The sequence below is a fragment of the Solanum pennellii genome, chromosome 12, assembly GCF_001406875.1.
Source record: "Solanum pennellii chromosome 12, SPENNV200".
Classification (NCBI taxonomy): Eukaryota; Viridiplantae; Streptophyta; class Magnoliopsida; order Solanales; family Solanaceae; genus Solanum; species Solanum pennellii.
This window is the reverse complement of record NC_028648.1, coordinates 4,248,992-4,273,646: the sequence shown is the minus strand read 5'-3', so window position 1 is coordinate 4,273,646 and position 24,655 is coordinate 4,248,992. Positions and strand designations below refer to the sequence as shown.

Below are 24,655 nucleotides of genomic sequence, written 5' to 3'. Positions count from 1 at the left end.
CCCCCCCCCCCCCTCCCCGCATAAAAAAAAGAAGAGGGAAAACATTTATTGATTTTGTATTAATAAAATATCTCCTTGAAAATAGTTAAGGAGAACATATCACTTACTGCGAGTCATGCACATGGCTAGCATGTAAGCATCTGCAGTAGATTATTGGACAGAATGTTAAAGTGTTCATAAAATTCTTACTACGAAGAGAAGAAAACTGCTAGATATATATACACACCCACAAAAAAGGAGCCTCTTGTATTGATTCTTTCCAGTTTTTGATCTACCTTTTGTTTGAACCAGTCGTCAATGTCTTCCTTGTAGGTGGTCGATTGGAATTCGACTTCTGGGCCTGCAAAGAAAATTGTTGTTATCACGTCACGTCTTCTAAGTGATGCACATAGATACATTTTACGTTGCCTGAGTGCATTTCAGACTCTGCGCAGCTGTGCTATATTTACATGCATTTCAGAGGTACTTTTGTGCCCGTGGATAAATTGTTCTCTGAGATTTTGTACCCATTGAATTTGATAATGATACCTGATATATATTGGTTGTTATTACCTGTTGTTTTGCTTACATAAACCACATTATTCTTTATTAAAAGAAAATATACATATATCCATCCATTACATCTGAATTAATTTTAAGCTTTCGGAAAAATGAGAGGCATGCAGATTTTTCTTGGTTGGTTCTCAGTATATATGTCTCTACGAAGATAGAATAACTTACTGTAATTTTTTAACTTTTATATGTATGCTCGTCTGGAATTTCCTGCAGATTCTCATTCCTGTTCCTTGACAAGAAAAACTGACAACAACATACCTAGTGAAGCCTCACAAAGTGGTATAGGGAGTGTAGAGTGTACGTAGACCTTATCTCTACCTCAAGCAAGGTAGATAGACTGTTTCTAATTGACCCGTGACTCAAGGAAAAAGACAATAGTAGCAGGAACAGCCCAAAGCAGTTAAGAAGAAGAATTAATGGAAGTACAAGAAACAATAGAATAAGAGTACTATTACCCGTATGATACGATAAGCTACACAACACTGGACTACACACTAACATTCTACCTAATCCATGTCCTTCATATCCGATCTAAGGTCATATCCAGGGTAAGCTGGGTCATGTCCTGTCTAATTACCTTCCCCATTACTTCTTCAATCTACATCCACCTCTTCTGAAATCATCCATGTCCCATGACCAGCCTCTCACATTGGGACATCCGTACACCTCCTCTTCACATGCCCAAACCATCTCAGTGTGGCTTCTCGCGTTTTGTTTTCTATTGAAGCCACTCTCGCCTTGTCCTGGATAGCTTCATTTCTTATCTGATCCTTCCTAGTATTGTCAGACATCCATGTCAGCATCCTCAATTCAACCACTTTAATCGTCTGAACGTGATAATTCTCAATTGACCAACACCCCACTCAACACAACAATGCCGTTCTAATTAATTGAAGGCGAGATTACTAGATGTTATCTCAAAATATATTTGTCATTATGTACTCTGATTGTGAATGAAAGGATAGTCATATTGTTATTGAAGTGTGCTGTGGTCAAGGTTAACTCGTCCTCTTGGTCTTAGTAGGATAAAAGAAAGCTTCTGAGCACTGCTAAGTGAAGGTACTGGGCATATTACCTTCACTTAGGGGGTTCAGCTGAGAATACTGGATGGATAGCAAAGTTCCAATGGAAATTATTTTCTTTCACCCACGAGTGGCTTCACCATTCTAGATGAGATTTGCTGACCACCACAGCTATACCTTAATTTGTTTAGTTTCACTGAACTTAGTGTTAGATTATTTGTAAGGACACGTGTTCAAGTTAGTTACAGATATAATGGAAAATTACTTCTAGCCAGGATAACGTCTCTTTTTTCTGACCTTATTTCATGTTATTGATGGTCCGTCTCTTTGTAATCACTGTGTCGCTTTTCTATTAGTTGCGAACATAGGTCGTTAATAAACCCTGATGAAGCTAATGTATCAAATAAGTTCAATATTGGCACTGGAGTTGCTTGTCATATCAAGTACTCTCTGTTCACCAACAGTAATATCTCAATCAAAGAAGGCTGCACTGTGAACTGAAAGTACTTTTATCTGATATAAGAAATTTAGTCTATTGCTTTTGGACTAATGTCCAACTGCAATGACTTCGAGGTTGTTTATTTTACTGGTATATGTTAGGTCTTAAATATGTAATTGTCATTTCCACCCAACATACTTAGGAAATTGTCTCTTAATAGCTTCTTGTATGATCAATCTGCAATGTCTTACCTCATTTTAAGTGTGTGCCCAAATTCACTTATTTCAGACAGGTCACTCAGCATATCCTGAATCACCTTTAGGACCGGATGCATATCATGAATATGAATCTTTGCTTGTCCAAGATTATGAGGAGCTTGCCAGAAAGTTTCTGATGAACTCTAGCCATACCGGAGAAAGCATAGTAAAGGAAAGTAAGTCCGCTGAAGATGAAGGATGGTCACAATTAACCACCAGCGAAGAGGGGCCTTTTAATTTCAGTTCTGTTGCAAGTGCACAAAATTCATATGAAGACAGTGTAATTGACCGGACAGAAGATGTACGGAAAAAGTTGAAAGTTTCTGTGCATCACTTCCCTCTGGTCTTGTGTCCTTTTTCACCTAGATTCTTTGTCTTGCCTTCAGAAGGATCAGTTGCCGAAGCGTACCTATCCGCTGAACATGATAACTCTATAAGCTTTGGGTTACCTTCAATAAGTACTGGGACAACTGCTGATGCTGAGGATGTCCCTCCTGGGGCAACTCTTACCGCTCAATTTCTTTATCATCTGGCGGCAAAGGTAATCATGATTTGACTCTTCTGAAAATTTCGTTACAGATTTTGAGTGTTCTCTTCTGTAGTGATTCGTGTATTGAAAATAGAAAAGATGTCCATCAATTGTTATCCTTGTTATCCAGAATGGTAGTGAAATGTCACTAGACCTTCTCATTAACAATGTGTTTAGGATGGCTATCTCTGTCTTGGTATAAGCCTCTGCAATGCATGGGCCATTTATATGTATTGAATGAATACTACTTGGATTATACAAAAGTACTATATAATTGGTAACTTTCTTAAAACACAAACACACACACATATAACAGACACTGGTTGTTGGATTCCATTATAAAAACAAAAAACAGCAGTTAGATTTAAGGATAAACGGTCATTTAGCTATAAAGTTGTAAAAAGGTGAAATTCCTTAAGGAATAACCTGCTTTCTACAGAATATGTAGTTTCAGTAAACAGGATTAATTAAATTAATAATAACAGATGAAAGATACAAGTAATGTTCTTTAGATAAAAAGGGAGAATTTACCATGTATTATGCGACATTGAGCAACTTTTCCTTCTTATCAGATTTTTTGTCTTGTCTTACCCCCGCGGCCTTGCCATCAGGAAAGTCTCATTTTTTGCCCTTGACTCTACAGAGCTCCAATCTGAAGGTAATGTTAAGCCATAGTCAATTCAGAGGTAAATTTGGGCACGTGGAGGCTACCAATTTCATGTTGGAGCTCTGTTAATGGCAAGAGAAAGTATGAGACAATTTGGTAATGGTAAGGGTGTGAATGGACAAAAGGTCTAGTGGAGGGAAAAATTGAGCAATTTCTAGTAGTATTTATAGGATCAAGCTTGGACCTTTTCTTCTTCAAAAAAAGGAGAGGATAAACACAATGTTAAGCTCTCTGTGGAAATAAGGTAAATAGTGGGACATTTTCATTTAGAAAGTAAAAATGTATCGCGATAATCTAATATGGATTTTGAACAACTGATATATTGAATTGCAATCGTATCATCTATGGGTTTTTTTTAGATTTTGCCTCATTCAGCCTGTATTTTGAAAGCTAATATATTCAATTTGTAGATGGACCTGAAACTTGAGATATTTTCCCTGGGTGATGTTTCAAAAACTGTTGGAAAGCTTCTAACAGACATGTCAAGTCTTTATGATGTTGGTCGACGTAAGAGATCTGCAGGGCTTTTACTCATTGACCGCACTCTTGACCTTCTTACTCCATGCTGTCATGGGGATTCACTTGTGGATCAAATGTTTTCATCATTGCCTCACAGAGAACGGATGGCATCCTTAAGTCAAGCTAAAAGCTCCCAAAGCCAGGTTAAACTTGGCCCTGCTTACTTACAGCGTTCTCCCCTCACCGTTCAGATACCACTCAATAATTTCCTAAGAGAGGATACTTCAAGTTCTTACAACTTTCAGCTGGTGGAAAGCGTTGAAGCATTTCTCCGTGGTTGGAATTCAAGAGACCCAACTTCTCAGATGGACGAGTTGGTGAATTTTAGCACTAAACCTAGTGGTGAAATGTCCACACAAGATTTTCAGAGTGACCTTCTTTGTGGTTCTTTCGTCTCTACGGAAAATTTTCATGGAACACCGTACCTAGAAGCCATACTAGAGCGAAGATCAAAAGATGGGGCCGTGCTGATCAAGAAATGGCTGCAAGAAAGTTTACGTCGAGAAAATGTATCATTGAATGCAAAAATCCGTCCTGGTTATGCTTCAAAATCAGATCTGCAGACTATGATTAAGGCATTAGCTAAAAGCCAGTCATTGCTGGCGAAAAACAAAGGAATTATCCAGCTAGCTGCAGCAGCACTATCTGCATTAGATGAGTCACATAGTGCTAAATGGGATGCATTTAGCAGTGCTGAGAAGATACTGAACGTAAATGCTGGGGACACAAGCCAAAGTCTTGCTGCTCAAATTAGTGATCTCATAAATAAAAGTGCGTTAGTTAGTTCACAGGGTAATAATAAAATGGATGCTCAACGGGGGCTTCTTACTCTACAAGATGCTCTGCTACTCACAGTTGTTGGATATATATTGGCAGGTGAGAATTTCCCATCTTCTGGGACTGTTGGTCCTTTCTCTTGGCAAGAGGAACATTTTATGAAAGAAGCAATTGTTGATGCGATTATTGAGAACCCAACAGTTGCGAAATTAAAGTTTCTCAAAGGTTTAACTCAGGATCTAGAAGCCAACTTTAACAGAAAATCAGAGGAGAAGAAGGAAGATCTTTCTAATACTGAAAGCATTGATTTTGATGATGACGATTGGGGTAGTTGGGGTGATGAGGATTCTGGAAAAGATAAAAGAAAAGAGCAAGTGTATGATGACATGCAATTGAAGTTAGAATTACGTGATAGGGTGGATAATCTATTCAAATTTTTTCACAAATTGTCCAGCTTAAAAAAGAATGTTTCATTCAGAGAGTGGTCACAGGCTCTTAGTAAGTTCAATGATGATCCTTACTCAAACAAAGGACTGCTTTATAAAGTGCTATCAAGGGTGTTAGATAAGCATGAAGTACCTGGCTTAGAGTATCATTCATCTACTGTTGGCCGCCTATTCAAAAGCGGGTTTGGGAGATTCGGTCTTGGGCAGGTATGATTCAATTAGATATCAATATTTTCATTGCTAGCCTAAGTTGCTGATTTGATTCTGGATTTTTTGCACAGGCAAAACCAAGTCTGGCAGATCACGATGTCATTCTCGTGTTTGTTGTGGGAGGCATAAATGGTGTAGAGGTTTGTTTTTTTCCTTGAACTCTTGGTGCATTTTCATGTTTCTGCTTTCATATTGGTTTAATGAATTTGCAACACATGCAACAACGGTAAAGATATTAGTTTTTTTTCGGAATGACAAGGGAAACCCGCAGCCGCTACCCTTTGGGTGCACACAGGGTAGAACCCCCACTCCTTTGCAATAGCTTGCAAACCATATAGGAGAGGTAACCCGCACTAGGCAAGCCTGATGCGACGAGCTCGACGCAGAGGCAAAACCCCTTGCTTTCGCTGGCAAGGGGTTTTGAACTTGAGACCTCCAACATGGAAATCCCAAGCCTAAACCACTGGGCCACCCCGAAGGTTTAAGATATTAGTTAATAAAGCAAAAAGACTATAAAACACTGCTAGTAAGCTCGTTGATGGGAAACCAAGAGTGTGGCCTAGTTGTCAATGAAGTGGTTTTAGAACCCTGAGGTCTTAGGTTCTAAACTCATCGGAGGCAAAAAAAACACTTAGGTGATTCTTCCCATCTGTCCAAGCATTGGTGGACAGAGTTACCTGACATCGATGCTATATGAAATAACAGTCCCTCCTTGTTCCATCACCTATAAAACACTGTTATCCTTTCTCTTTCAATTGAAGTATGCTCGTTGGTGCTACGTGAAATAACAGTCCTTCCTTGTTCTATCAATAGGTTCGAGAAGCTCAGGAGGCATTATCTGAGAGCAACAGGCCTGAAGTCGAATTAATTTTAGGTGGAACAACTTTTCTTACACCTAAAGATATGTTTGAACTACTGCTGGGCGATTATTGTTGTGTGTAAGGCTGTGTAGCTTTCTAGTTTTGTTATGTAAAGTTTAAGATGACAAGTTCTGTCTAATGTCTGATATTTAGAGAATACAAAACTTTATGTAAACAGTATTAGAACTTATATGATTTTCAATATATTTTTAGTATACTTCCTAATAAAAAAGAAATACAATGGTTGTCAACAAAGGAGTCAATATATTTTATTATCTCTTTTGCATCCTATATAACTTTAAAGATGAAGAGATACATTTATTAGAGGTACAATGTTAAAAAAAAATCTAGGTAAAACTCAATATAAAATTTCAGTTACAAAATATTAGTCATGGAAAATTTTGTACACTTTTCACTTGAAAAACGAGAGAAGAACAAACGCGAGAAAAAAAAGGAAAAAGATATATAAGGTCACCTTCCTTTATATGAAATACAACCTCATTGGTATGTGTCGTATTTTTTTAATGAAAATAATGTTTAATTAGATTGTATAAACGTTCTTTGTTGTTATTTAACGTTATATATTTATAACTCGAATAATAAACCTACGGAAAAAATAAGATACGGGGTAGAGTTATAAAGAAAAGGTAGATTAAAAGATGAAATATAATTATTGACTAATAAATAAAGACATATGATTGTTTGGTGCGAATGAAAATGTTAACATTTTCTTGGAAAATAAGTAGAATTTTGACTTGTTTTCTCATGTTTGATTGTTATTTTCCGGAAAAGATTTTTAGTGTTTGATTTATGAATAAAAATTTGAAGTTTAAAATATTTTTTAAAAACAAACTAAATTATTTTTTTGGGGTGGAGGGGGCTGGTAAGGGGGCTAGCAGGGAGAGGGTCAAGGGCATGGGTGAAAAAATAAAAATTTGAAGTTGAAAATATTTTTTAAAAACAAACTTAATTTTTTTTGGGGGTGGGGATTCCAGATTAGGGTGAAAAAAATGAAATTATGAAGTTGAAAATACTTTTTAAATTTAAGAAAAATGAATTGATTTGAAAAATATTTTTCAAAACATTTAACCCAACCAAACATGATAAACAAATGTGTTAACGTAATGATACAATCACACAAAATTGATTTAAATACAATGATACAATATAATATAAGTAACAATCAAAAGAAACATTGTCTTTCAAACTGACGACACAATTCACAATGCATAGCAACCGTCCAAACAAGGAGCAAGTTATTCATATAGTTTTGATAAGAAAACAAAGATACTGCAAGTTTTGGATCGTAAGTCACTCATATGGACCGATTCAATCTGATCCAAAGTTATTTCTTCAAAGACTGACTTTGAAGCAATTTATTTTGACAGAAAAATAAAAAACCTCGAGTTATTAGATACACAATCCAACCCGATCCAAAGTTATTTCTTCAAAGAGTGACTTTGAAGCAATTTATTTTAACAGAAAAATAAAAGAACCTCGGTCTATCAGATACATAATCCAACCCAATCCAAAGTTATTTCTCGAAAGAGTGACTTTTTACGCAATTTATTTTAATAGAAAAAACAAAAAACCTCGAACTATCAGATACACAATCCATCAATTTTACTCCAAATTGAATTTCTTTACGACCATATCTTCATCCATCCATCATGACTCACTGAAGCTATAGTACCTTTAGCTCGTGAATCTGCTAATGAAGAAATTACACCTTCATGTGCACAAAATGATGAAGTTATGTTTTTATTACACATTGGATTCCACAACTCCAAAAACTGCAAAAAAAAAGTGAAAAAGAATAATCATAACTATACAATAATTACTTAATTTGGAAATCTAACAATCTCAAATTTATTATAGTGTATCAAAATTTGTATTTGGTTACTTAACAATGCAAGGTATACTAAACATACCTTATTAGTACCAATCACCAACGCTAGAATATGGCCAGGATGATAAACACAGGATTGAAACTTATTGACACCAGAGAGCAATTCAAATACACAAATTCCTTCACGAACAGACCAAATTCGTGCGCGATCTTCGCTCGCAGATGCCATGTAATATCCAGTTGTGTCCCAACACATTGAAAGAATGTTACCATCATGTCCCTATAAATCATAGAAAATGAAATCGCAGTTATACAATAATGTAAAATGAATTTGAGTAATAATAAGAATGAAGAATATTTAAGTATTTTTACTTGTAATGTTCTCTGAATGGTTTGAGTCTCAATATCAAAAATATTTATGATATTTTGGGTAGAACTTGCCAAAAGGTTCCCAAGTTGAGGTTGAAATCTAACTTGTTTACTCCCTCCCTGCACGGAGTTTATGAATAGAAATGTATTAATATTTTTGGGACAGACGAAAAAGTAAAGTAAATCATATAAATTGAGACAGATGATTATAGTTAATTCTTTACAAACTACTATATTTCAAAAATCGTATAGTATAGATGTTGTTTAGTCAAATAAATAAGAATGTTGGTTCAAATAATATTATCAAATCATTTTATTTTCTAAAGCATCTTTTTGCATGTACATAATAATTCACTATTAATGTTTAAAATCTTGGAATGAATAAGAAAGAATGGTAAGAAAATTATTTCCTACAATTAAATCCAGTAACTTATGGAAAACAATTTCAAACATTGATTTCTGAAGGAATATTGATTGTATTGAAGTGTTAACCTAATAAGGGAATACATGGGAGATATATATAGGAGATATCGGAAGGATAACTAATCCTAATAGGACTAGGATTAAGGAGTACTAATTCTAATAGGACTAGGATTAGTACACAGTAAATACTAATATTATTTAATACTATTTATTTAATACTATCTGTTATTATCCCCCCTCAAGCTGAGCTGAGCGGAAGCGAACGGAAGCTTGGAACTGAGGTAATCGTGCTGTCGGCTCGGGAGAGGCTTGGTGAGAATATCAGCCGGTTGTTCTTCAGTGGGTACATACTGCACAGTCATGGTGCCGGCCTGAACTTCATCGCGAACAAAGAGACAATCAGTATCAACATGCTTCATTCTGGTGTGTAGGACGGAATTCTTGGCCACACAGATGGTTGATTTGTTGTCACAATAGAGAGCAGGAACAGTGTGAGTGGCGCGGAGTTCGCGAAGAATATATGTGACCCACATGGTCTCAGCAGCAAGAAGAGCAAGGGCGCGGTATTCAGCTTCAGTCGAGGACCGAGAGACCTTGGGTTGTTTTTTTGTACACCAGGAGATCAGGTTCGGCCCCAAAAAAACGAGAAACCCCGATGTAGATTTTCTGTCATTTTTATCATTCGCCCAATCTGAATCTGAGAAACCCCGAAGCTCCAAGTCCCCGGGTCGAATGAGTAAACCACGACCAAGAGTGCCAAAAATGTACCTGAGAATGCGTTTTAGACAATGGTAATCATGTTCACTTGGTTGATGCATGCGCTGAGCAACTCGGTTGACAGCAAACTGGATGTCAGGACGGGTAATGGCCAGATACTGTAGAGCCCCAATGAGGCTGCGGAAGTGGGTGATATCGGCAAAGGGGGTGTCGGCTCCATTCGTAGACGAAGAGACTGCCATCGGTGTTGGTTGACTGGTGCATTTTTCCAGTCCAGCTTTCTGCAACAGATCTCGAGCATATTTTGACTGATGAAGAAACAAGCCGCTGCCTGTCCGAGAAACCTCCATTCCCAGAAAATAATGTAACGGGCCAAGGTCCTTCATTTTGAAGGTAGTATGCATAGCTCGAGTGACATCCTGAATGAGAGCTGCAGTAGAGCCTGTAATAATGATATCATCTACATAGACAAGAAGAATGACTGTACCGTGTGCTGAATGTCGAGTAAACAGACTCGTGTCGTGTACGCAACACGTGAAGCCGAGTCCCTGGAGGAACGTTTTCAGACGTGTGTACCAAGCACGGGGGGCTTGCTTGAGCCCATACAGAGACTTCTGGAGTTTGCAAACATGTTGAGGGAAGCGGGGATCAACATAGCCCGGTGGTTGCGTCATGTAGATAGTTTCATCAAGCATGCCATGAAGAAAAGCATTGGAAACATCCAACTGATTGATGAGCCAATTGTTGCGCACGGCGAGTGACAGTACCAGGCGAATGGTTTCCTGCCGAATAACAGGACTGAATGTCTCGGAGTAATCAAGCCCATACTCCTGATTGTAGCCTTTAGCAACCAAACGAGCCTTGTACCTGGAAATACTGCCATCCGCATTGTGTTTAATTTTGTACACCCATTTACAGCCCACTGGGTGCCGCCCATGGGGCTTAGGTACAAGAACCCAAGTTTTCTGATCAGTCAAAGCCTTAAACTCGTCATCCATAGCATGACGCCAATAAGCATTTTTTGAGGCAACAGAGTAGGTTGTTGGTTCACTATCGGGAAGGGGTGTATTTGGTAGTATGGTAGCCTGAAAGGTTTTGGGTTTAAAGATACCGGCTTTGCCACGGGTTAACATGGGATGAGTATTGGGGGGTGGCACGGGCGGTGGTGATTCGGGGGTGGCCGGGAAGGACCCAAAACGGATCGGGCTGGAGATGTTGTGGGTATGGGGTGGTTCGGGTTGGTTGTGAGTGTGGGTGGTGGTTGCGGGTGTATTGTGGGTGACGGTCGAAGGGGTGATGAGGGGTGGTTGGGTAGTGGGTGGAGGTGTGGGGGAAGGTGGTGAGGGACCCTGTGAGTATGTTGGAAAAAGGGGAAGGACGCCAATGAATGATGTATTTGTGGAGGAGGAAATAGACTCGTAGGGAAACTCATTTTCGACAAATTTGACATGACGAGATATGTAGACTTTATGAGTTTGTGGGTCAAGACAGCGATAACCCTTGGAGGTAGGATGATAGCCCAAAAAAATACAAGGACGGGATCGGGGTTGTAATTTGTGAGTAATATGAGGGCGTAGCCAAGGGTAGGCAAGACACCCAAAGACGCGGAGGTTGGTATAATTGGGAAGTTCTTGGTAAAGGAGTTGATAGGGTGATTTGTTGGAGAGAGTGTGACTGGGCATTCTGTTAATGAGGTAGTTTGCGGTGGCTAGAGCTTCTACCCAAAAGGAGACAGGGAGATGAGATTGATGTAGAAGAGTAACCACCGTTTCAATGAGATGGCGATGCTTACGCTCAGCCACCCCATTCTGTTCGGGAGTGTATGGACAGGAGGTTTGATGTATAATTCCCAGGGATTGCAGAAACTGGCCAAAGATGTTATTGACATATTCCTTTCCATTGTCACTTCGAAAAAGTTTAACATGAGAATTGAATTGTGTTTTGACCATTTTTTCAAAAGTGACAAAGGTGGTGTATGCCTGTGATTTGTGTTTTAGTGGGTACAACCAAGTGTATTTTGTAAAATCATCCACAAAACAAATATAATAGCGAAAACCAGCAAATGAAGGAACAGCAGTAGGACCCCATAGGTCAGAATGAATAAGTTGAAAAGGTGCAGTTGTACGCTTCTCAGATAAAGTAAAAGGTAATTTATGAGATTTAGCAATTGAACAGGAGTCACAATTGTTTACATGAATGGAAGAAAAACCTAATTGAGACATTAAAGAATTTATTATTTGAGTAGACGGGTGACCCAGACGACTGTGCCACAACAGACTGTGGCCATCAGCCGAAAGAGCCACCGGAGCCACAGGAACGCTTTCTGAAACTGGGTGGGCAGACGAACTTGTGCCAGGAAGAACGTACAGACCATGCTCACAGGGGCCCTGAAAAATCACCCTCTTGGTAGTATTGTCTAGGATCTGAAAATCATTAGAGGTGAACAAGAGTGAGCAATTATTGTCTTTTGTGAATTGGTGAACTGAAAGGAGATTGGATTTAATAGAAGGGACGTGGGTAAGGTTACCTAGGTGAAAGATAGCGGTGGGGGTTTTAATGGTACCCGTGCCAGTGTGAGAAATATTAAGGGACTCACCGTTGCCAACAGTAATACCATTGGAGCCATGATATGGATTTGGAGCGTTAAGCTTGGATAGATCAGAAGTAACGTGCATGTTGGCCCCAGTATCCAACAGCCATTCAGAGGAAGGGCCGGCTTGAGATGCATAATTGGCACGGTTATCACTATTTCGGCTCTCCTCATACCGAAACCAGCAACGAACAGCGGTGTGTCCTGTTTTCTGACAGATTTGACAAGTTGGACGATCCCGCTCGTAAGTGCCCTGCCCGCCGCTGGAAGATGACTGCCCGCCGCTGCCGAAGGAGTGCAGGCTGTTGTTGCTGCCGTGCTGCTGACCGTCGTACGGCGGACGACTGCCCTGCCGACCGCCGCGCCCGCGGCCTCCGCTGTTTCTGCCGTAGCCGCCGCGGCTCCCCTGCCGGCCGCCACCACGCCCCCCGCGATAGTTCTGGCTTGCGGTGAGGGCGGTGGCCGGCTCCATAACAGCGGCTTCTCGGAGAAGAAGTTTGCTCTCCAGATCCACGTTGATTTCTTCACTTTTTAGCCACGAGGAGAGAGTAGCCAGGTCAACGGGCGTTGGACTGATGCGAACCGCCTGTTTAATGGAGGAGTAAGCTGATGGGAGCCCCCGAACGACGCACATGACGAGATCTTTTTCGGGAATGATTTCGTTCACGGTGTCGAGGGCTGTGATGATGGTGGAGACCTCGTCTAAATACTCCGCCATAGATTTCGTGCCTTTGGTAATTGTGTGGAGACGATCACGCAATTGAAAAATATGAGAGTGGGAAATTGATGCATAGCGTGTTGCGAGGGCCGTCCACAGGGCTGAAGCAGTTGTGTAGGATCGGACGTGTTTCTGAACCGTGGGAGAGATGACCGCAATCAAACATGATCGGATCTGGCCATCCACGGCTTTCCAGGCGGCATGGGCCGGATTGGTTTTTTCTGATTTGTCCGTGGCGGTGATGACTGCCGGCGGCGGTTCTGTGCTTCCATCGACGTATTTGAGAAGGTAATTGGCCTCAAGGGCTGTAAGAACGGTGATTTTCCATGTAGGGTAATTTATGTCTGATAATTTTTCGGGAATCAGGGCATGAAGATGCCTGAGAAGGAGTTTAACGCCAGAAGGAAGTGAATCGAGAGGATCCACCTCGGTTGTCATGGCTGCCGCCGCCCAAGAGAAGAGAGGGAACGATCGGTGCCCTAAAGAGAGAAAAAGAAAACTAGAGAAAAGAAGATCTAGGTTTTCTGGCTCTGATAACATGTGAAATTAGGTCTTAGGCCTAACTCACACCCCAAAAGCTAGCTCAAAGGGAGGAGGATTGCCCAAGCCTTATAAGGAGTCCACCCATCTCATTAACCACCGATGTGGGACTTTTGTCATTCTTTAACACCCCACCTCACGCCCAGTGCTTAGCATCTGGTGCGTGGGCAATTTTGATTTTGGGGACCCCAACATCGGGTGAGACGGGCCCTGCTTTGATACCATGAGGGAATATTGATTGTATTGAAGTGTTAACCTAATAAGGGAATACATGGGAGATATATATAGGAGATATAGGAAGGAGTACTAATCCTAATAGGACTAGGATTAAGGAGTACTAATTCTAATAGGACTAGGATTAGTACACAGTAAATACTAATATTATTTAATACTATTTATTTAATACTATCTGTTATTAATTTCAAATCAGTCAATTAAGAAATTTTTGGACTTAAATATAAATAACAAAAGCAGCTAACTATTAAATTATGAAGTCTCTACGAGTCAAATAGAGATACCTATATAATGGCCTATTTCGCTAGTGACAAAACATATGATAAAACCTGCTTACTTATATACTCCCTAATATATCAATCTCTTATGTTTTTATCGATATGAAACTTTTTGTATTAAGTTAAAGCGTTACATTTTACGAACATCTAACGTAAAAATAAAAAGGAAGAAATAGAGACACCAACCTTAAGAGTGAGCAAGGAACCACCCCAATTGACATTCCACAGTCTAATCTCATTGTTGTGATCACAAGAAGTGAGAATATCCACCATTATTGGATGATAATCAACTGACATCACAGGCCCATAATGTCCTTCGAGGCTTCCATAAGTCTTTGTTGGCTGAATAATGATAATATGATTGACATATGTACAATATCATGCTTGTAATATAGACACAAATTTACAAAAATAAAAAATAAAAAAATTTGAAGAATCTAACAAATCACATAGTTATAGAATCATTGAATTTGCTTTACTAGTCATAAAGCATAATCACATATAAAGACGAACTACATCATATAAAGTAACAATCTAAAATCGTATCTGATTACATATTCAATCTTCTTAGAAATAGAGATTCTACCTCAGCTGCATCCCATATTTTGACAGTTTTGTCAATTGAAGATGTTGCAAAAATTGTTGAGTTTGGTCTAAAACGAATATCTGTAATATCCTGAAAATGACCCTCTCTTGTACTAAAATTGTTATTTCCCAAATCCAAAATCATAACCTAAAAACATTAAAAAAAATTTTACAAATTCATTAACGAAAAAAAGTTAGAGATTAAAGAATATGTTTTCTCATTTTGATAAAACTAAATAAAACAAACCTTATTGTCATGTCCACCAATAGCCAAAAACTCCCCTTGTGTATTAAAGTGACAACATAAGAGCTCAATATTTGTAGCATGATAGTTATGAATATTTTTTAGAAAAATCCCTGTAAAGTAATATATGAAGTCAATTATATTATGGTAATAAATTTATTTCCTCAACATAAATAAACAACATATCTAGGTGAATATTGACCATAACAAAAAGTATATATATATATATGATTAGCTATTTTTGTTACATACCCTTTGATTTATCTTTTTGCGTCGATACAACCATTGGATTACTTTGACCTCCAATTTCTTTCTCAACCTACACAAGAATAAAGTGTTTTAAGATTATTATATAGAGAGACAAGAAAAAATAAGAAAGGAAAATCCATTCTCGAAAAATATGATGCATGTAATAAATCGACTCATATATATACGGATCAGATTGAAAATGTGTCACGTAAAAATGAATAAAATACCTAATTTTAACTCATATTATATATGGTAAAAATCCAATACATATCCATATTATCCACTCATACAAAGTTTATTTTTCTTATTTCTTTTCTCCGTTTATGTGTGTTTGGAAGGAACGAAAATATTTCCATGTTTTTCTAGAAAATATTTTTTTGATTTAAGAAAAGTTTTGAATATATTTTTTCCATATTGTATAGAAATCATATTTTTTAAATTAGAGGAAAGCAGGTTTATTTGAAAAATATTTTTCAAAAAAATTAAAATTAACCAAAAATGAAAAAAAAATTTGAAAAATACAATTCTCTAAAAAATATTTTTCTAATTTAAGAAAAGTATTAAATTTTTTTTTTCATACTGTATAGAAGTCATATTTCTTAAATCAGAGGAAAGTAGGTTTTTTTTTAAAAAAAAAATTTCAAAAAAAATTTAAAATTAACCAAAAATGAAAAAAGTATATTTCTCTAGAAAATATTTTTCTAAAATCTTACTAATCCAAGAGAACTCAATGGAGATTTTCTCTTTCTTCCAGTCTCCACCATAGGTTGTTTTCCTTGTCTTCTCAAACTTCTTTCAGGAGAATCCATTGTTTGTTGTTCTCCTAATACATTCCATGAATTTCTTTGATTTGTATCAACAAACACCTATATCCAAAAATAGAACAAAAACAAGCATATATTTTAATTTGTCACTTTAAATACTTAAAAAAAACGAGTATTCTATTCAACTTACTGATGCATCGGTTCCACCTTCAATGTAACCAGGAACGAAATCTCTAACACTTGTAAGAGCATGTGTGAGCTTATTACCATTGTAATAATCAATTGCTTCCTTAGGTAAAGCCAATTGTTCCTCTTGAGTATGCATTGTTACATTACATGGCCATTGTTGTTCAAATGTTTGTTCAATAAATGTAGTATTCCCTGTATATACATCACAAAAGAAGATCCTAATACTAAAGAAAACTCGTTGTTTAGTTGGGAACAAGTTATCACATGAGATTAGCTATCCTGAGACAGTGTCGAAGCCAGAAATTTCTTAAAAGGTGTTCAGAAATAACTTGTTATGTTAAGAGTGTCCAGAATATGTTATTTAATCATTTTACTTGTATATATGCTATTTTTTTTTCCAAGGAAGGGTGTTCAATTGGCTACAAATAACATATCCCACACGTATATGATGGGATAAGTTATCCCAGTCATAAAAAAAAAAAAATTAACAGTTGTGTCAAAGTAAAGCTAAATTAGAAACAAACCTGCATCAATAAGTTCTGGTGAAGTAACCAAAGTATTTCTTTGATTTGTATCAACAAACACCTTTATCCAACAATAGAACAAAAATAAGCATATTATTTGTAACTTAAATACTTAAAAAAAACGAGTATTATATTCAACTTACTGATGCATCGGTTCCAACTTCAACGTAACCAGGAACGAAATCTCTAACACTTGTAAGAGCATGTGTGAGCTCATTAGGGTAGTAATAATCAATTGCTTCATTAGGTAAAGCCAATTGTTCCTCTTGAGTATGCATTGTTACATTACATGGCCATTGTTGTTCAAATGTTTGTTCAATAGTCCCTGTATATACAACACAAAAGAAGATCCTAATACATAAAAAAACTCGTTGAAAACAAGTTATCACCTGAGACAGTGTTGAAGTCAGAATTTTTTTAAAAGGTGTTCAGAAATAGCAACTTGTTATGTTAAGAGTGTCCAGAATATGTTATTTAATCATTTTACTTATATATATGCTATTTTTTTTCCAAGGAAGGGTGTTCAATTGGCTACAAATAACTTATCCCACCACGTATATTAGAGTCCGGAGCATAATGGTATAAAATATTAACAAAAATTTCAAAATGGTATATAAAATTTTATATTAACCAAAACGGCAAAATCGCTGGAACAACAGCGATTTTGCTTTTTCCGGTGGAGGAAATCGCTGTTGTTCCAGCGATTTTTCCGTTTTGGTTAATATAAAATTTTATATACCTTTTTTAATTTTTTGTTAATATTTTATACCCTTTTGACTCCGTGTCTACGTATATAATGAGATAAGTTATCCCAGACATATAAAAAAAAATTAATACTTGTGTCAAAGTAAAGCTAAATTAGAAACAAACCTCCATCAATGAGTTCTGGTGAAGTAACCAAAGTATTTCTTTGATTTGTATCAACAAACACCTTTATCCAAAAGTAGAACAAAAATAAGCATATATTTTGTAACTTAAATACTTAAAACACGAGTATTATATTTAACTTACTGATGCATCGTTTCCAATTTCAATGTAACCAGGAACGAAATCGCTAACACTTGTAAGAGCATGTGTGAGCTCATTACCATAGTAAGAATCCATTGCTTCCTTAGGTAAAGTCAATTGTTCCTCTGGAGTATGCATTGTTACATTACATGGCCATTGTTGTTCAAATGTTTGTTCAATAAATGTAGTATTCCCTGTATATACAACACAAAAGAAGATCCTAATACTAAAGAAAACTCGTTGTTTAGTTGGGAACTAGTTATCACATGGGATTAGCTATCCTGAGACAGTGTCGGAGTCAGAAATTTCTTAAAAAATGTCCAGAATTAGCAACTGTTATGTTAAGAGTGTCCAGAATATGTTATTTAATCATTTTACTTGTATATGTGCTTTTTTTTCCAATGAAGGGTGTCCAATTGATTACAAACAACTTATCCCACCCACGTATATGATGGGATAAGTTATCCCAAATATAAAAAATATAATTAATACTTGTGTCAAAGTATCCAAAATATATTATTTAATCATTTTACTTGTAAATATGCTATTTTTTTCCAAGGAAGGGTGTCCAATTGATTACAAATAACTTATCACACCACGTATATGATGGGATAAGTTACCCCAAATATTAAAAAAAATTATCAATACTTGTGTCAAAGTAAAGCTAAATTAGAAACAAACCTGCATCAATAAGTTCTTGTGAAGTAACCAAAGTATTTGTAGATTTTACAAAATCTATCTCTTTCGCATCATTCATTCGTTGAGAAATCTCTGAAATCGATTCTTCTTCCATCAACTCTAATAAATCGTCTGAAAGTGTTCTGCTTATAACATTATTAGATGTATCTTCCATCGTATGATCACCAGATGATTGATGTTTATAAACGTTGCTAGCAACGAGTACGTCTTCCAGTATTGACGATACCTGAAAATTTTTACAAATCGAGTATATTTATTAGTTTGGAAATAATATTTCGTATCTAGTTAAACATGAATAAGTATAGAAAATGTTTTTTGGGTAACACCTTATCAACAGATTCAACGTTGAGCATAGGAACGTTTGGGTGCAAGAATGCTTCTTCAGAAGAATTGACAGCTGAAATGAAATTAATAAAAATCAAAATTATTATATCAAAGTTTCATATCACTTTAATCCTACAAAATTTATCTTTTTACAAAATTGTAAAGGATAGTTAACACTAAATCAAGATGCGATGTATCGAAACGTTATGAGATATATCTGAAATTGGGAAGTAATGTATTGAGATGTATCTAGATTTCGTCAAATTTAACGAATTTTTGTAATTTGAAAAAAAAAAGATATAGGAATAAGATGTAATTAGATTAGATTTATATAAAATAAATAACTTGAAATGACTATAAAAAGTTTTAGAAAAACCCTGAGTTCCTGGCTGGAATTACGAAAGGGAATCTAAATAGAAAAGAAGGCTAAGATCGAGATAGTCTTGGCTAAGCGATTAATCATTTGGATTCCATTAGTAAATGAGGATTCAGAATCTTACACATTGATTAATCAAAGAGAGATTCAACAACGAAAAGAAAGATCGACAAAAATAAAACTCTCCCTATGTTTTCTTTCTTTTTTTTTACTCGAAAGTCATTTAAGTTATTTTTAAAGAAAAAACCTTTTTTCGGCCAATCCAAATAGGTTATAATTATAATGTTCCATACGTAAGAATTATCAAATAATTTATGTATAACAATATACAACCATTATTAAAACACACACATATATAAGTTTTTAATGATAAAATTCATTAAAAAGATTTACTTACCATAAAAATTTTGTTTAGCTAAATTTTCACGGTGGAATGACATTGTTGTTTCATGTAAACCTCTTTTGGATATGTAATCAAGAATGACTTAGATCAAGTCTGAAAAAAATAAAATAAAATTCACATACAAAAAAATCAAAACAAAATTAGGCAAACAAAGATAATTATCAAGAGTATCAATCATAATTCATATAAGTATAAAATAACACTAAGGTTTAATAGCTATAAATAATTAATTGGTGATATATCACACACATACACTTACAAACGTTGAGCCTCCAAATTGGTCATATGATTATCAAAAGAAAAGCTTTAATTCATCATAAAAGAGAGAAAAATGGAATATTAGAGCAAGAACAATTGGGAAAAATGAACAACTTTTTTATTTTATTTTGTTATATATACTCTATTTATAATTAATATAATTAGATTTCCCAAAAGAAAAGGAAAAAAAGGAGTTAATGATCAGAGACAAAAAACGATAACAAAGTTGAAATTTTTGATATAATGTAATCTATATTAAATTCCATATCCACCAACTTTCAATATATTTAATTGTTAATTTTTTTTAAAAAAATTAATCCAATTAATTAATCTTATTAGAAAATGAGAAGCATTTCAATGAAATTAAGAGCTTTGAGAAAATGTAGCTCTTATTACCAAAAAATTAAAATAAAATAATGTAATCTATTTTAAATTCCATTTGATTGTTCCTCAAACTTAACATATATTTATTTGTCAATTAATCATTATTTTTTTAAAAAAATAATAATCCAATTACTTAATCTTCTAGAAAATGAGAAGCATTTCAATGCAATTAAGATTTAAGCGCTTCGAGAAAATAAATGTTGTTTGACAAAAAATAATGTAACAACAAAGATTTGATAAGATGATATAGTCGAAATGGATTTATTGATATTTGATACCAAATGGTAAGTTAATATTTGTAACAATTGAATTAATATTTTTATTTGCGTTATTTGTATTTTTATTTGAAATTAAACTTAAATAAATATTACGAAAATAATTTTGTGTTATTGATATTTATGATGATATTTTTAAATTATAATTGATTTAAAATATTATGAAAATATACTTTTAAAAAAAGTGGGCTGTTTGTTCAACTTTATGATAATTTACGGAGTCGTTTGGTAGAATATATTAGGAAAAAATAATGCATGTATTAACCTGTGTATTACTAGTACCTTGTTTGATACTCTTTTTCAACCTAGTATAACTAATGTTTGCATTAGTTATGCACTCTATTGTGTATTAAGGTATGCATTTCTAATACCATGGATTTCTAGGTATTAACAATGCAATGGTTTTAATGCATTAACATGGTAAAAGACTCAATTGCCGTCAAAACCTTTTTCCATCTTTTTCACCATTAAAGTGGAGGGTATCTTAGTAAATAATTTTTTTTAATGCAATACATATTATTTTTAATGCATCAAGCCACACAATGCTTTAAAATAATTTATGTATGATTAATGCGCACATAACTAATACATGCATTGCTAAAAACATGAGAAAAGACATACAGACACCATCAAAGTTGTTCCGTATTTGCATAAAGACACCTTAACTTTTAAAGTGTCCTATTACCCCACTGAACTATTTAATTTCTTTGTAAATGGACCATTTTGACCCATTTCGTAGTGTGAGTTGTTACCACGCACTTGAGGCGCGTCATGCATTATTTTTACTGCCATGGACCAGTTTAAAGGTGCCATGTGTCATTATTATTCTTTATTATTAATTATTTTATCAATTTTTGTCATCTTCCCCAAATTTAAACCCAAAATAATTATTGTTAGCCCTAATTTTTCAATTTCATAGTTTTTTCCATAGCAAAATCAGTGTTGATACTCTTTGTTTGACCACTTCATCATCTTCTCTAAGAAAATAAGACACCACTATTGGCGAGAAACTTCTGGATCAATGAAGAATGTGATTTTCTTGTTCAATAAATTCAAAGTAAACACTTCCAAGCTATGGAAGCTCTTGTCTGCCACAAGTTGGTCAATGGAACATGATGAACAAGAAAATGGTTAATGGAGGAACTGTTGTCAATTGAATCTGCATTAACTTTTCTTGCAATGTGCAAGAAAGTGTTACGCATGGGTTTTGTTCTAAGTTAGCATATGAGTTATTTAGGTCTGAGTTTTGCTACCAAAAGGGTTGCAACTAATAGCAATCCTACATTCAAAATTTTGTTGTCACCTAACTCCATAGCTGAATAAAAAAAAATCCGAATGAAGAAAAATTAACGAAAATTTCTTGAAGGTGCAAGCAAAACAGAGAAGAAAAGAAATGGAGAAGATGACTTCTCTTTAAAAAAATGGGTCGGGTCGGGTCGGGTCAGGTTGAATAGGGAGTTGAGCAACACGCGCCACTACATAGACGAGAAAATGGGTCAAAATGGCCCATTTACAAAGAAATTAATTAGTTATGTGGGGTAATAGGACACTTTAAAAGTTAAGGTGTCTTTATGCAAATACGGAACAACTTTGATGGTGTCTGTATGTCTTTTCTCCTAAAAACATTACTGATACACTCTATTTAACATTATTCTTACATGTTCTACCAAACGACCTTCAAGTACCTTTAAGAACTCAAATTGGAGGATATAAGTGTCAAATAAAATCAAATTAATTGCACGTTTCTGTATGCTTATTATTTATAGGGAAATAAATAACAATCCCCCACCACCACCCCACCACCCACCACCCCAAAAAAAAATTGACAGCAAAACCTACTTTAAACCTTAAATTATACGGGCGTTTAAATATCCCCTTAACATTTTGCAAGTGATTTAAACACCAACTAAGGGATGATGTGGCAGAATGAGTAAGTGTACTCTCCTTATAGCGTGTGAAAAAGATAAAAAAAAAAGAAGATGAATCTTTTTAAAGTCCTACATATTTTCCTTTTTTGTTGGTCAATATATAATTAATATTTTAAATAGTTTTTCTTGATATATTAACTCTCTAAAAATATGTAAATTTTTTTATTTAAAGGTATATAAAATTAGTGGATCCCCCTTTTAATATCTCTAGTTTTTTTCCTTTTCCTTTTATTGTTTTCCTCAATACACCTTTTTCTCCATTGAAACACCTTCTCCTCCATCACCCTCCCAACTTCAAAAAAAAAAAATTATTTTCATTTTACTAGTCCTTTATTAATCCGTAAAATTTAATACCAAAGTCATTTTATTGACGTTGATTTTGCTCTATATTATTGGAGTCGATTCGTAAATGTAAACTTTCTGAAACTTTTAGTGACCAATTTTGATTTCTTGATCTATTCAAATATTTCTTATAGAATTTATATTTTTTTGGGACAATGCACAAGTACCCCCTCAACCTATGCCCGAAATCTCAAAGACACACTTATACTATACGAAGGTCCTATTACCCTCCTGAACTTATTTTATAAGTAATTTTCTACCCCTTTTCGGCCTACGTGGCACTAGCTTGAAAAAAAGAAGTTAACCAACGTTGGGCCCACAAGATAGTGCCACGTAAGCCAAAAAGGGGTAGAAAATTATTAATAAAATAAGTTAAGGGGGGTAATAGGTCCTTAGTATAGTATAAGTGTGTCTCTGAGATTTCGGGCATAGGTTGAGGGGGTACTTGTGCATTCCCTATTTTTTTTTTTATCAACTTTCATATGCAATTTTCATTTCTTATTTGAGTTGTCAAGAAAAACTTTGCTTAAAAAAAATTCATTTTCCAAGAGGATAAATTCGTGGGGTGGGTTCGAAGAAGATAATGTGAGTATTATAGTGAATTTTTTCATTCTAGTTATTTAAAAAAATCGTTGAATAGTGAAGAAGAAGAAAAAAAGTAATAAGTATTGAAGGTTGAAATGGTGAACAACAAGGAAGAAGAAAGAGAGGGAGTGGGGTATGCATTTATAAATTAGTTAATTGATATAATTAATCTTAAAAAATGTTTGATAAAAAAAATACTGAATAAGTAAGAAAGAACTAAAAATAAATGGTGTGATACCTACATGGTTATTATGTGGCGCTTACGTGACTATGATGTGGCGGGTGAGAGTGGAGTTACAGTCTCAGAGTGAAAAAAAATCACTTTGAAGATGATAATAAGGTATTTAAACACTCATGTAGTTTAAATACTAAAGTAAGTTTTGCTGCCAAGTTTAGGGGGATTTTTATGTATTTTATCTTATTTGTATACACACTATGCAACTTTTAAGGGAATATTTTTGTTAAAGGACCATCAACTATCCATGACTAAGAAATTAGAGTCAAAAGATTAAGGCATAATCGATAAATATGTCTTTTGACTTGACTTCAGTTGGTATGTTTGCGTTCTAACTTTGAAGGAAGTTGATACTTAAACTTGTATAATATTGAACAATTAGACTTATGTGTGCTATGTGGCGTCCTACGTGGCATCTTATGTGTATTATCATGACATGTAGGACACATGTGTATACGTATTCAATTTTATACAAACTTAAGTGTCCACTTATGCATATTCACGTTGAAGGACACATATATCGGTGCGACAAAGTTAAAGGGAATAATTATGTGTTATGAGAAACATTTAAAAAATTAAAATAAAGATCAATGAACAATATTCGATTTCTTACATTTATAGATTTATAATTGTAATGTTCCGCAACTTCTAAGCAAATGTTCGAATTATCCTCAGTATATATATGTTAAGGTTCTTTACCAAGTATAGTAATTAGTAAGTGTATTAGATGTGAATTAGAGTCATAAGGAACCTCTAACACCAAGTTCAGCTCAAAGCAATCGGTTAAATTTTTGCATGAGTTCATACAAAGGTCAACTTTAAACGATTATATTTCTCAACATGTAAAGATTTAGGTGATTCATGACCTATCAAATTAAAGTGATATGAGTATCTTCTTTAATGTCGTTTAATTTGCATTAATCTTTAGAGAAAATAATTATGACCGTTTTATCAGAGACGCTGCAAGTTGTCATTGTGTGATATATATCCCACCAGACCTGTGATGGGCTCATCACAGCTGGCTATCACAGTGAGGCAGAAGGATCAAATTTTGGGTAATTTTGCATTTAAGGGACGGTGTGTCATCTATATGACGTTATGACGTTCAACGATCAAATTTCACCAATTTTAATCTTTTTAAAGCTATTTTTATCCTTAAAATCTGAATGGCCTTAAAAGTCTAGGAAATCAATTTTTTAACAGTAAACCCATCACTTCTATATTTCTAAGTTCAAAAACTTCAAGAAATGTTGAGATTAGGGTTCATCTTGCAAGATTATTTTT

The 24,655-nt window shown here is 35.1% G+C and overlaps 1 protein-coding gene across 2 annotated transcripts in view; it reads left to right on the top strand.

Moving 5' to 3' along the window:
* The window catches only part of LOC107007490 (sec1 family domain-containing protein MIP3), a 9,744-nt gene extending 3,246 nt beyond the window's left edge, over positions 1 to 6,498 (top strand). For both annotated transcript variants that reach the window (XM_015206128.2, XM_015206129.2), the window contains exons 3-7: positions 313 to 462; positions 2,305 to 2,814; positions 3,880 to 5,418; positions 5,493 to 5,561; positions 6,235 to 6,498. In XM_015206128.2, the coding sequence (XP_015061614.1) occupies positions 313 to 462; positions 2,305 to 2,814; positions 3,880 to 5,418; positions 5,493 to 5,561; positions 6,235 to 6,363 (2,397 nt within the window). In that variant the 3' untranslated portion in view covers positions 6,364 to 6,498. The remainder of the gene's footprint in view (positions 1 to 312; positions 463 to 2,304; positions 2,815 to 3,879; positions 5,419 to 5,492; positions 5,562 to 6,234) is intronic.
* Positions 6,499 to 24,655: the final 18,157 nt, after the last annotated feature.